The 12843-nt window shown below is 37.5% G+C and overlaps 1 protein-coding gene across 2 annotated transcripts in view; it reads left to right on the top strand.

Moving 5' to 3' along the window:
• grin2bb (glutamate receptor, ionotropic, N-methyl D-aspartate 2B, genome duplicate b) overlaps nt 1-12843 on the top strand; it is a 123338-nt gene that overhangs the window by 69891 nt on the left and 40604 nt on the right. For both annotated transcript variants that reach the window (XM_044113294.1, XM_044113296.1), the window contains 3 exons: nt 2304-2447; nt 5762-6032; nt 8026-8218. In XM_044113294.1, the coding sequence (XP_043969229.1) occupies nt 2304-2447; nt 5762-6032; nt 8026-8218 (608 nt within the window). The remainder of the gene's footprint in view (nt 1-2303; nt 2448-5761; nt 6033-8025; nt 8219-12843) is intronic.

The following is a 12843-nucleotide window of genomic DNA, read 5'->3' on the forward strand; positions in this document are numbered from 1 at the left end:
AGAGGAAAAAACTTGCACCGATGTGAATAACAGATATGACATAAAATAGGGTTATTAGGATCTGAAGAAGAAAACAGAATGTGACGATGAATATCTGCAATTTTAGAAATCAGTGCCCTCACAATAGCCGACGAATGGCAGGTTTGATTTCATGAGTGATTACATCATACATCACTCACATTTAGAAAGAAGACGCAGAGAAAAATTGAGATCAAGACAAAGCAGGGGGACGTGGCACTGAAGGGGAAATGATACTGTTTGAGTAAATTAAAGAGTACAAAGGACATAGACTGATTCAAACCAGCTAAGGAACAAAACAAAAAGCTACTCTTTGCCTGGATCTCTGGATATTACAACCCTGCCTCAGTGAGTATAGGTTGTAATGAGACATTTTGTGAGATTTTGAAGGAATGGTCTAGATCAGACATATCAGATTATATTATTACCTAAATCTTAATAAGAACTTATGGCAAGACTTAAAAGGCGATGTTCAGAGAGGATCTCCATCTGTGTGATCTCTCAAATATCCAGCAAAATATAGACAATTTGAATTAGAATCAAACAGAGAGTGCTTCACACTTTTAGCACATTTATAACGGCACAGATTTCAAAGCTTTAGCAAATCGGGCTGCTCAGACTGATTAGGCAAAACCGATCATTTTCAAGGCAGTACGGAAAAATCACAACACCTACTAGCCAGGAAGACGTGTGAACGAGGAGGCAACAGATGGAAACCTAGATTTGTGACATGGTTAAAGAATGGCTGAATAATAAAGGGTGAGAAAAGGTGCACTTAATACTCATCAGTGAGTCATTCAGACGTGCACCACTGGAGGGAAATGCTTAAACAAGTATGACTTTTTCAAAGCAGGTGTGAGTTAGAGGGTGAATGGTGTGCCGGCTGCCAATCAACGTGAGAATGCATTCATTACCTCCTTTAACAGAGTGGAGTGTACGCACTGCCATGCTGCCAGGTTGGATAATGTGTCAGGGTTCGGCCTGCACATACACACGCTACTCAGACAATTATTTCCAACACTGCCAGTACCTCCACCATGATTTGACAATGATAGGATATAACCATATCATTAAAGCGGAAACTATGGAACACATTCATTCTTTCCCTGTGGGAAAATGGTGGATGAATAGGAAGACAGGCTGATATCAGAGCAGGGATAAATGCATTAGTCCTACCCTGCTGCCATGATTACTGACAGGTTTGATTGATTTATAAATATATATTTAGGCAGAGGTCAATATTTAAAGGCCGATCCAACACCTCCCTCCATCTTTGTCACCTCTCAGCTGTACGTCTTGTTCTGTACAAACTGGAAAACAACTGACAGGATGAGTTTCTTATTACCGCTTGTCTCTTTTGTCGCTGTTGGTTATTTGCATTTCTAAATAACAAGTGTGGACATCTTCATCCCTACAAGTTTCCTGGCTGTTTGGAAGTGAGTTACTGACCTGTCCTTGATGGTATCTTGGAGTCAAATGTTCTCCTCAAGCGAAAAGAAAACATCTTCCATTTTCTCACAAGGAGAATAACCTTTTAAAAATGATTGATGTCCGTAAATGAGACGCCTGAAGATACAAAGAAAGGGTCTTGGAAAAATAGTCATAACTAAAACCGTTGAACATTATGTAAAAATGTACAGCAGTTTTCAGAAGTATGCATATTTATCATTGCAGCTGTAAACATGGGTGTGCTTTTTTCCACTCTTGTGTGGCGCATATAGGAGGTGTAAGTAATGAATAAAATCATAAAAAAGAGTAGCATTTGAATTCCCCATCCGAAGCTTTATAGAAGCACTTTTGCTGCTATTACAAATGGCAGCAAAAGGTTTTTATAGTTCATCTGTACCAGTTTTTTTTTGCCAGTTTTGATTGGGTGGAGAACATAATGCACTACTTATTGTTGGTCTATAACATGAAGTTCCAAGAAGACACATTGAAGTATTTGGTTGTAACTTGACAAAAAACTCAAGGATTAAGAATACTTCAGCAAACAAACGTTTACTTTAGTAAATATCAATTTATGTACTTTAATTTTTGACAAGATATTGGACTTAATTACTTATGTGGAGCAGGATATTACCGAAATGACTGAATGTGTCAAATTGTCTCATGTTGTGTTTTGAACAAACATAAAAATGCTCAGTGATGCAAGACTTCTTTTGTTTCTGAGGCTCTCAGGAACTGGACACACTCCACAATTATCCATGCCCTAAATCTTTTTGCTCCTTCCCAAGATGTGTCTTATGACCTTCTTTGCTGATTGGACCCATTTCTCTGGTTTCCAGGATGACCACTCCATGTTCTTCCAGTTTGGCCCCTCCATCGAGCAGCAGGCGTCCGTCATGTTGAACATTATGGAGGAGTATGACTGGTACATTTTCTCTATCGTCACCACATACTACCCCGGGTACCAGGACTTTATCAACAAGGTAAAAGCACCAAAAGACACTTTGGCAGTATGATCCTGCAGCAGTAACTGTTGTCTTTTCCTTTTGCATTCCAAGCAAATCACTTAAAGTGCATTCTTATCTTTTGTTTTATGGGATGCATTCTGTCAGGACTGAGTTCAGCTACTGAAATGGTCTTAACCTCATCTGTCTCCAGGCACATATCCTCTGGTTTTGAAGCCCTAATTATCAGCATTTCAAAATGATAAAGTTTGTCAGAGTTTGCTCCAAGTGGATAGCTCCCTCCCTTTTCTTTTCGCTTTAATGGAGAAGGCTTACCATGCCCTTCTGAATGCAGCTTCAGCCTGCTTATCTCTGAGGCAGGGAACAGACCATTTAAAATAAAAAGGGAGAGCATGAGCTCCTGAATAACTTAGAATATCTGAGAGACATGACAAGGTTACTGAAAGTCATCTAATCAAATTTCATAGTGATATTGCGGCAGTGTCAAGCATCTTTGCTTTGAACTTTAAAGCAGCAAGATATTTAAAGATAGAAGGAAAATAATAATATAAAAGAAGAAGCTCCTCTGAGGAGCTTTTTACAGTGGTCAGATTCACTTTGTATCAACTCACTAATCCAGAGGCGTGCAAAAGTTTGGGCACCCCTGGCCAAAATGTCTTTTTATAGCTGTGTGAGTAAAATAGGGTTTCCTAAAAGCACACAAATATCAATAATATACAGTTTAAATAAAACAAAAATAATCATTTTGTACTGCTAATAGCATAGGCTTGTCTGACTACCTATGGTATCACAGCAGAAAGTACGAATATTATAGTTTTATCTGTCTTACACAAAACATTTAACCTTTTAGATTAAACAAAACAAAAAAAAAAACCCCAATAACCAGTCCTACTATCTAGCACTCCTCCAATATTGCATGTTGACTAGTACAGTTAAAATAATGTTATCTACATATTTTTTTTTAAGTTTTATACATCACCTTAAGTAAGAATATAGATAAAAAAACCTGAGTAATTTAGCAGTTTTAAAGAACGTATTCTGTGTCATATTAGACTTTCTAATATTAAATGATCTACCCAATCTGTTTTAATCAAAAGTGTTGATTACTCTTAAACAAATCTATGCAAATCTTGAGTCCAGTAATTGGTCCTGCCTCGGCACACTTCAGCAAAATGCATTTAATGTGACTTATTACAGTTATGCATCTTTCTTGTAAATGCAGAGAAAGTTCAATAGCTTGAGGTAAGTTTGGAGCAAGGGGCTACCTGGCTCTTTCTCCAGCATATAATTAAACCACTTAAACCTCTTACACCTTTTAAACCTTGGCATATCAGTAATCAGGCCTTCCTGAAAATGGAATGTTTTAACCAGTGGTAAAATTGATTTTTGGGCTCTTTCTTAGCAGCAGCCAGTCACAAAGACACCATTTGTTGATTTTTTTTTAAATGAACCTATGAAAAGAGCGAGTTTAAGACAGAAAATAGGATTTTCTAAAGGTCTGATTGCCTCAAAACTTTGCCAGGCAGACCAAAATCAGTACAAGGACAAGGACATTTTATTAAAAAACTAAATTTGCTATAAACACAAAAATAAGCTTGCTGTAAAAAGTTCCATTTTTAGCTTCCCACTTATACGATACATATGCAATATATTTCTATGGAAGGAACCAAATCAGATTTCTGTAGATGTTGTAAATAATTGTGGAACAAAAAACTGAAAAAGGTTGTGCATGTTCACTTTATGAAAAGAAAGGCATAAGATGTACTACAACTTTGATTGGATTGTAACAAGAACAGGGTACGAGTCAATCTTTGTTCAAAACTTTCTGTCTGCCTGTAGCCACTTTAATTTGCGGGTATATATGTGATTCTGTTTACTGTAAAATTAAAAACAAAATCTGAAAAACATGGAAATTAAAGATAAATACATTGTAATTAATTTTGTGCATCCAACATTTTCCCTTACTGTTTGCCTTACTTCCAGTCAAGTCCATCTGGTGAGGACATTTCTTATAATCTTGACTCTTTGTCCATTATGGATGCTCATTTAGCATCCCTAATTTCATGATTTACCAAGCTGCATACAAATAAGTTCTCTGTGTCTTCTTGACCATCTCACTATCAAATTCATAGCAGCAAATTAAATATCTTAAGGTTATTTCTCTCATTCTTCTGGTCTGGCAGGTGTGTGTGCATCTTTTTAATGCAGACTCAGTAAAAGGGGAAGGACCAGTCAGATTAATTGGTTGTGTTTACAACTGCAGATGGAAAATGGTAATTTATTTATTGATTTAGTCACAAATACAGTATGCATAAAACATGACACTAGCAGACAAAAACAGCAGAAATGAATGAAAAGTCACATTAAATTATGACAATTAAAACAATTTTATCAGACCATAGTTTGAAATTCAGATTTTTTTTCTCCCTCTCTCTCTCCATATTTTAGCTAGAAATGTGAAGTTTTATGTTGTGTGTGAGAAGCCAAGTGCTCAAGTGGACCCCCTGCTTGAGGGGCTGGCCGATTAGTATAATCAAATATTTTTGCACAGTACTGTTAAGTTATGCTGTTATGATAACAAATTCTGCTCAAAAGTAAATTGTCCCAAAAATTATTGTGATAATCAATAACAATGCCTTTATGAGACAATTTTCAAGTAACATAATAATAATAATGGCATAATACAGTAAGTACACCCTCTTAAAATCAGTAAACTTTCATTTCTAAAGAACACTTTACTCTGAATATGGAAGACATTTTAAATACCCCAAATAAATAAATAAAACAACTGAAGTTTATCTAAACAAATTTGCCTTTCAACAAAAGATACAATCATAATCTCAGATTGGGGAAAACAGGCAAAGCTGACTGTTAGGACTTTTGTAAACAAAAACGTGCAAACTAGCAACAAAAACTACATGTTAATAACTCAGTCATAATTTCTCTGGGTTGCTATTAAAAACAGGACTCCAGAAACATGTTATTTTCTTCTGGATGTTTTATTTTGATTAAAAATTCAGGAGTAAATGCAAACAGAAAGACGCTGAGTTACTATTAATGTCACAGCACCTCCATCTTCATGTGGTTTTGTGCTACTGGTGTACCACAGTGCCTCCAGCACAGCTCCTTTCCCCCCTAAAGCTTATTGGAAACAAATTGTCTTCTTCTAGTTTTGTTAAAACAGAAAATTGAATGCTCTTTCCAAATCTCAAGCGATGTGTACAGAGTAGTTGTGTAGCAATTTGGAGCTGAATTAGAAGGATGCATCTCCACACTCCATCGCCTGTGTTCACCCCACACTTTCTCAGTTCACCTCTTCCTTTTCAAACCAGGTACGCAGCACAATTGAGAACAGCTTTGTGGGTTGGGAGCTTGAAGAAGTCATCATATTAGACATGTCTGTGGATGATGGAGACTCCAAGATCCAGAATCAGATGAAGAAGCTGCAGAGTCCAGTTATCCTGCTCTACTGCACCAAGGAGGAAGCGACCACCATTTTTGAAGTGGCCCACTCCGTAGGCCTGACAGGTTATGGCTACACCTGGATCGTACCTTCGCTGGTGGCCGGTGATGCAGACCACGTTCCATCTGTCTTCCCTATAGGTATGCAAACAACTATTCATTCATATCAGTGCCATGTAATTAGACTCTAGGAATACAACATATGCAGCCGAATCCAGTCAGGAATAATTTTTGATGTTGCAACCAAAAACTTATAGCACTACTATCAAAGCAGTGCTATATAGAGATAATTGTGAGGTCCTTTGTAAGTTTCCTGTTCCTAGTGTAGAAATACATCCCCACAGCAAGATTTTACACATTATGCCATAGTGGGAGTGGTATGTTCAGGGTGATGTGCAGAGTCAGGTTTTCACCAAGTTTGATGTTTCATATCTGGTCACATCTGACCACAGCACTTTCTTCCTCTACATGACTTGTTATGGCTTTCAGAGAATTTCTTTTTAGTTGGCACTTCCATAAAAGCCTAACATGTGTAATAATATTTGACTTGTCGATCGATTGTCCTTGCCTGAGATGTGGATCTCTGCAGCTCCTCCAGAATTACCATGGCTGTCTTTATTATTTCTCTAATTATGTCTCTCTTATCAGTTTATTATGACAGACAATGATTGGGTAGGTTTACATTTTTCTGATTTTAGATAGTGGAATAAATTGATTTTCTTGATGCATAGTCTCTAACAAATCTTTGAAAGCTTCACAGATTAATTTATTGTGGGACTGGTTTGAACACACAGATCTTTTTAGGAGTATCAGATTGACTGAATGCCTAAAGAATTATTATTATTATTTTTTATTTCATAAAAAAAATTATGAAAAACATGTATGTGACAGACAAAGACAATCATATATGTCTTTGTCTGTCACAACATCCCAATATACCAAAAGTTTGGACACATCTTCTAATTGAGTTCAATTAGAAGGTGTTTGGACACATTCTGCCCATGTGTCCAAACTTTTGGTCTGTACTGTAGTATGGTAAAGTCTGGGGTCATACTGTGACCAAATGTTAAAAGGTTAAAGGGTCTAAACATACTTTTCTGAGACACTGTATTTGTCTCCAAGATTAGCTATAATAACAGAAATATGTGTCCCAAAACTCAGTATAAAAATAAAGTTAGGTGACAGATGGGCTAGTTTGCATATGCAAATATTCTCCTCGAGTATTTGCAGTACACTTGTATTCACTGTGGGGCATAGATGGGTTTTGAGTTTAATTAATCTAAAAATATTTTGTTTGGAAAATGTTTTAGACTTTAAATTTTTACATGTGTTATTTTTAATAAAAATTAAATATGTCTGTTGGTCCTAAGTTTAATCAGCAGTTTTTGCAGCCGTCAATCTGTATCTGAACCCCCACTTTAATTATTTCACCTAAACATCAGTTTCTGTCTCAGTGGCTCTATAGTAAACATCTCTTCTCTCGCCACAAAGAGTTTTTCTGAATTTCCATTTTTAATATCATTTGTTTAAGAAGGAAAATAAAAAACAGTTAGGGTTGTTGTTAATTTGCTTTGACAATTTGAAATATGACCAAAAAAATGCAGAATTGTCATTTTCTGATGCATTTACAGTACAGGTTGTAAAAGAGAAGACATAATCCAAACCAGTGGTGAGAGAAATAATGACCTGAAAAGTTGTTTGGGTGTAAGAAATGGATGTCGACATTTGATAGCAAGCAGTTTCTCATGCTTGAAAAGCCAAGAGCAACAAAGTGAGCGTTTGGAGGGGAGGGGGGTCAGAGTCTAGACTGATGTTCAGCTATCTCTGTCTATTTTTAACCAATAGGAATCTTTTTTTAAGTGTACTATACTTAACTGAGAGTGATCTCTTGAGTATTGTGCTACAAATTTGATTTATATTTGCACTATTAGTTTTGCTTCTCCAGCAAAATGCATACATTTTTTTTTTCATGGAAGCCTTCACCCTCTGGGAATTTTTAACAGCTCTCTGCCTGCTATTTTCTGCATCCTGTCTCTTCACTGTTCTGTCTCTTCCCCCTCACTTTCTCTTTTATTTCCTTTTTCTTCAATCTCGCCTTTTTCCCACCTCATCTCTCGTTCTTTTTCTCTCTTAGGGCTCATCTCTGTGTCATATGACGAATGGGACTACAACATCGAGGCCAGAGTACGTGACGCAGTTGCTGTCATTGCCACGGCAACCTCAACCATGATGTTGGACCGAGGGAAACAGACCCTGCAGAAGTCCAGCTGCCTCGGGACGCCTGACAAAAAGGGCTCCAGCATCGGCCACTCCAAGGAAATCTTGAAGTGAGTCAGTGCTGGGGGGGAAATGGAGGATGTGCAAAAACAACACGCCCTTATTCCTGACCCGTTCTACTAACTGTATCTGCCCATGTCTCTTTATTTCACCTTTTACAAATCAAATATAATTACACTTTTCATGTCTGAGGGGGAGTTTCCCAAAAATGTTGGTACAGCAATTAAAAGGCTTCAGTGCCACTGAGTTTTGTCACTAAAGAACAATACTTAATCAGTAATCATTACCTTTGTTCAGCAAGTTAGGCAGTTCTTCTGCTCTGAAAGGACTTGAGGTTGCTTTTTCTTGGTTTTGTAATTTGGCATTTTAAAGAAAGTACCAAAAACTTTACCAGAGTCTGGAATATGGCTCAGTTCACACTTGTGTTTTTGATGCAGATGTGAATCAGGAATAACATTTATTCAGACTTGTTGAATGTTTGCACTTTTTTTTTGACTTATTTCTATAGCTGATCGTGGCTTCACTAAAAGGTTGTAAGTAAATAAGGAGGCCAAACAAATGAAGGAGGTAATCAATTGAAAACTGCTTCAAACGGAAACTGTCTGTTAAACTGTTTTATATCCGTTAGCCTGAAAAATTCAGAATTTGCACATAAATGTTTCTCTCACGTGACTTTCTGTCCAGCATTCACATAATCAAGAGACCTTGAAGAAGCAAAAATATCCAGATTTAAAATACTTAAAGTCTTAGTCCCAAAGGGATTAAATGGCAAAGGCAAAAAGACCTTTTGTGTCTTTGAATATTTCAGGACTGTTGAGAAGCGCAAGGTTGGATGAAGGAAAACAGTCATATTTCATATTTCAAGATCCTGACGGGATGAGGACAAAACAATCAAGTGCTGGACTAAAAATAAATCCACCTGTGCTGAGGCAGAGGATCATTGGGGCTGCTAATGAAGACGCAAGAAGATCCTTGACCTGAATTAAGATCCTTCCTAATATTTATTGCTTACTGTTAGACTGAATTTTGAAATCACTAAGTCAAAGAATTAATCATGAAAAATAATTATACAACTCTGACTTTATGAAAGCACTGACCTCCACGTTTTTTGTTCATATTTAGAATTTTTTTTATATTTCTTGGTTTGTTCAGCAATGTTAGGCAGTTCTTTCTGCTCTGTTAGGACTTGTATGGTTGCTTTTCTTGGTTTTGTACAGGCATTGGTGGGAAAGAAAGTACCAAAACTTTACCAGAGGTGGAACATGGCTCAGTTCACACTTGTGTTTTTGATGCAGATGTGAATCAGGAATAACATTTATTCAGACTTGTTGGATGTTTGCACTCCCACACAGCTCTGACTTATTTCTATAGCGGTGCTGATCGTTTTGGGCCCCTGGCTGCAGATCGTTGCTTTCAATTTCACTAAAATAGAAGCTGGAATTTATTTCCACAGCCAAATAAAAGTCTAAAATCTAAAGCAAACACAGATGTTAGTTTATAATGTGATCTCCTCTTATCTTTATCCTAACCCATAGGGATCTTCAAATGAAAACATCCTTCTCTTCCTGTTCCTCTGAACCTCCTTGTTGTGCTTTTGGCACATTGCGTTGCAATTAAGGGGATTCGTATTCAATAGTTAATCCTCATTTAACTTCAAGTAACTGCTGTTACTGTTCACATTGATCAGAGATTTCACAGTTAATTGACTGCCCGAGGACAACCAGATTAATGAAAAAAGAGGCAAAGAACAACTCAGAGAATGTGTAAATACTCTCTTAGACTCGCATGCTGGATATGCTGCTTTAAACAACACCGATTCAAAAATGTATTCACTTTAGCTAGTTTTTCTCTGATGCCACTAAATAAAATTTAGATACTGGGGAGAACAACAGGCAGATCATAAATATTGTTGGGCAGAAGATAAAAAAACAGACTTAGGAAAGAGAACAATACCCCGAGCTTTGAACAGCCCACAGGGCAATGTTCAGTCCATAATATGAAAATTCATATGGTACAACTCAAAGACAACCAAGTCATGTCTGCCCCATAAATTGACAGACTGGTCAAGGAGAAGATTCACAAAAATAGGCAAGATATTTATAATAAATCTGGAAAAGCTGCAATGATTCAGAGCCAAGTTTGGAGAAGCTTTCGGCAGGACAACTATTAGTTGTAATATCTTCAAATCTGTCCTTTTAAAAGGCAAAATGAAAACCATTTTTGAACGATGCCCATAAAAATGTAACTTTTAACTTACCCTTATGTCATTAAGGGGAAACAATGAAGCTAGTACTAGAATGACCTAGTCAAAGTTCACTTTTAGTCTCAACATAGGGTTTGTGGTAACACTCACTGGCCTGACTAATCTTGGCTATTTGGCAAACATCTCTAGATATGCAAAGTTAGTATTGTTGAAAACAACGCTTTATGTTTTATCCACATTACAGTTCAAATATAATGAACCACTATGGGTTTAGTTTGGTAAAAACCAGCCCCTTATTCTGCACCTTACTTCATCCTGACAGTCTGGATCCTCAGCTATTGGGAATTGATTGCCTCTTGGAGGCAAAGAGTCTGGGGAAGTTTGAAACAATTGGGTCTGATTTTACCCAATCATTGATGTTTGACTGTGACGTACGTAATGTGCCAGCTGAATTGTGAAGGAATCTACACTGTGACGCTTACTGAAAATTGCCACATGAGATGGATGTTAATGAGAGCAGCAGCAATAAAATGTCTTAAGCATTCCTCCAACTTTAATTGCTCAGTATTTAGAAGCCTGACCAACGCAGACTGAACGGCTTCGTTCACTTCCTCCGCTGCCATCGTCAAACTACAGGCAGACTACAATTCTAAATTCAACACAACTTCTCCTTCTGTTGGCTGATTGAACAGTACAAAAGTCTACTGGAGAATTTCACCAGGAAAAATCCTAGACTGAAGGGAAATGAGAATCGAGTAAAGCTGACAATGGCCAGGCTGCTCTGTGTTGGTCTATTTTGAAAATCTCAACAAAATACATAAAAGTTTATGGCAACAGGTCAAAACATGGAATATTAAAGGGCTATGAATATTCTGCAAGGCCCTGCAGGGGATGTCTTTGTGCTTAATGGAAGAAAATGTCAAAAACTCTGGATACAAATCTTTGTTATAAAAATAATGTTTTAGTCCACATCAGTTATCATCTTATGATTTTCATTTTGTTTCCCCAAATTTTTTTGTTGTTTCCCTGTCAGGTTCGGTTTGAGGAATGGAAGCAGATAGGGAAATTATGCAACCTCCTCTGCCACAGCAGCAGTAATATACAAGTGAAGGTTGATGTATTACTGCAACTTTTGCCCTCGTTTTTGCACGTAAAATCAGGAGCACTTATGTATGCCATTTAGGATTCAGCGACCAGCAGCACTGAGACAACAATGGGACTACAGCTATGAATATTTCAGTCCCTGAGGGACACTTTCAGACACAGGGTTGACTCTCAATCATCCTTAAGGCACACACCTGGGATGCAGCGTGTTGTTTGTGTGTCTGTGTTGACGTGAGAACGGTGTGTAAGTGTGTGTGTGTGTGTGTTTTCTAACTAGCCTCTCCATTTTCCTCCTCTATGCTGAGTGAAGGTAGAGAATGCGAATTGGTGGATCTTCATGCCGACTCCAGGGGATAGCAAGGCTCTTACAAACACACGCCGACACTTGTGCTGCACACACACTTAATTTCACCTGTTCCATCCCTTGGACCCCCACCTCCAGAGACAAAAGCAATAATAAGGCCATATGTCTCTGCAAGGTCCTGTATGGCTACAGGCCACCATGGGCTGCATGCTGCATTAGCATGACATCTTGTCAGCGCTGATGGACAGAGAGGGAGGACCCAAGTGAGTCAGAGTTTCCAATTTGTTTGGAGACTGTTGACCTTATGAGGCATTTACACTCATAAAAATATTCATAAATAAGTTTATACTCAACAGAAATTACAGCAAAAATAAGCAATGGGCAAATGGGTCTCCAGAGGCCATCCATCCTGTCAGACAGAACAGGAATAAGGAGATAACGGGAATATGTGGTCCAAGTTGTTTTAGATGGAGTTGTGTTTTAGTCAAATATGATTCTAATTGTTCTGTTTGTTAGAGAACATTAAGAAACAAACATCATGGAAACCAGAGAACGCAGCAGAAAGTTCAGGGAGAAAGCTGTGGACAAGTTTAAAGCAGGGTTTGGTTTTTACCTTTTTAACTTCCCACAGAGCAAAACTCAGTTTCTGTTCAGATCACCCTGAACTCATGGTATTAGTAGCATCATGCATTTTCTTATTGGATACAGAAAAAACTAGACGAATAAAGCCTTTAGTAAGATACAACACTTCTTCTGTAGAATCCTTATTGAGCAGAATCTAAATCTTAACCTCAACTCTAAAATAGTTTCAAGTAAAAGCATAATCTGAAAACTTAAAAAATGAGAAAGACCAAAAAAGCCAGAAAAATGTGTAGAGAAGTCGATACCAAAATAAAAAGCCACATGACAAATATTTAAAACTACATCACCTAAAATCCAACATGATTCATCTGCTAGAATGAGATAGCTTGAATTAAAGTGTTCTTGTGTTACAATGACCCAGTCAAAGTCTGTGCATAAATCTATTTAAGAATCTGTGGCGAGACGTGTAAGTTAAGAATGGG

This window comes from Gambusia affinis, linkage group LG04 (genome assembly GCF_019740435.1).
Source record: "Gambusia affinis linkage group LG04, SWU_Gaff_1.0, whole genome shotgun sequence".
NCBI classification, from domain to species: domain Eukaryota; kingdom Metazoa; phylum Chordata; class Actinopteri; order Cyprinodontiformes; family Poeciliidae; genus Gambusia; species Gambusia affinis.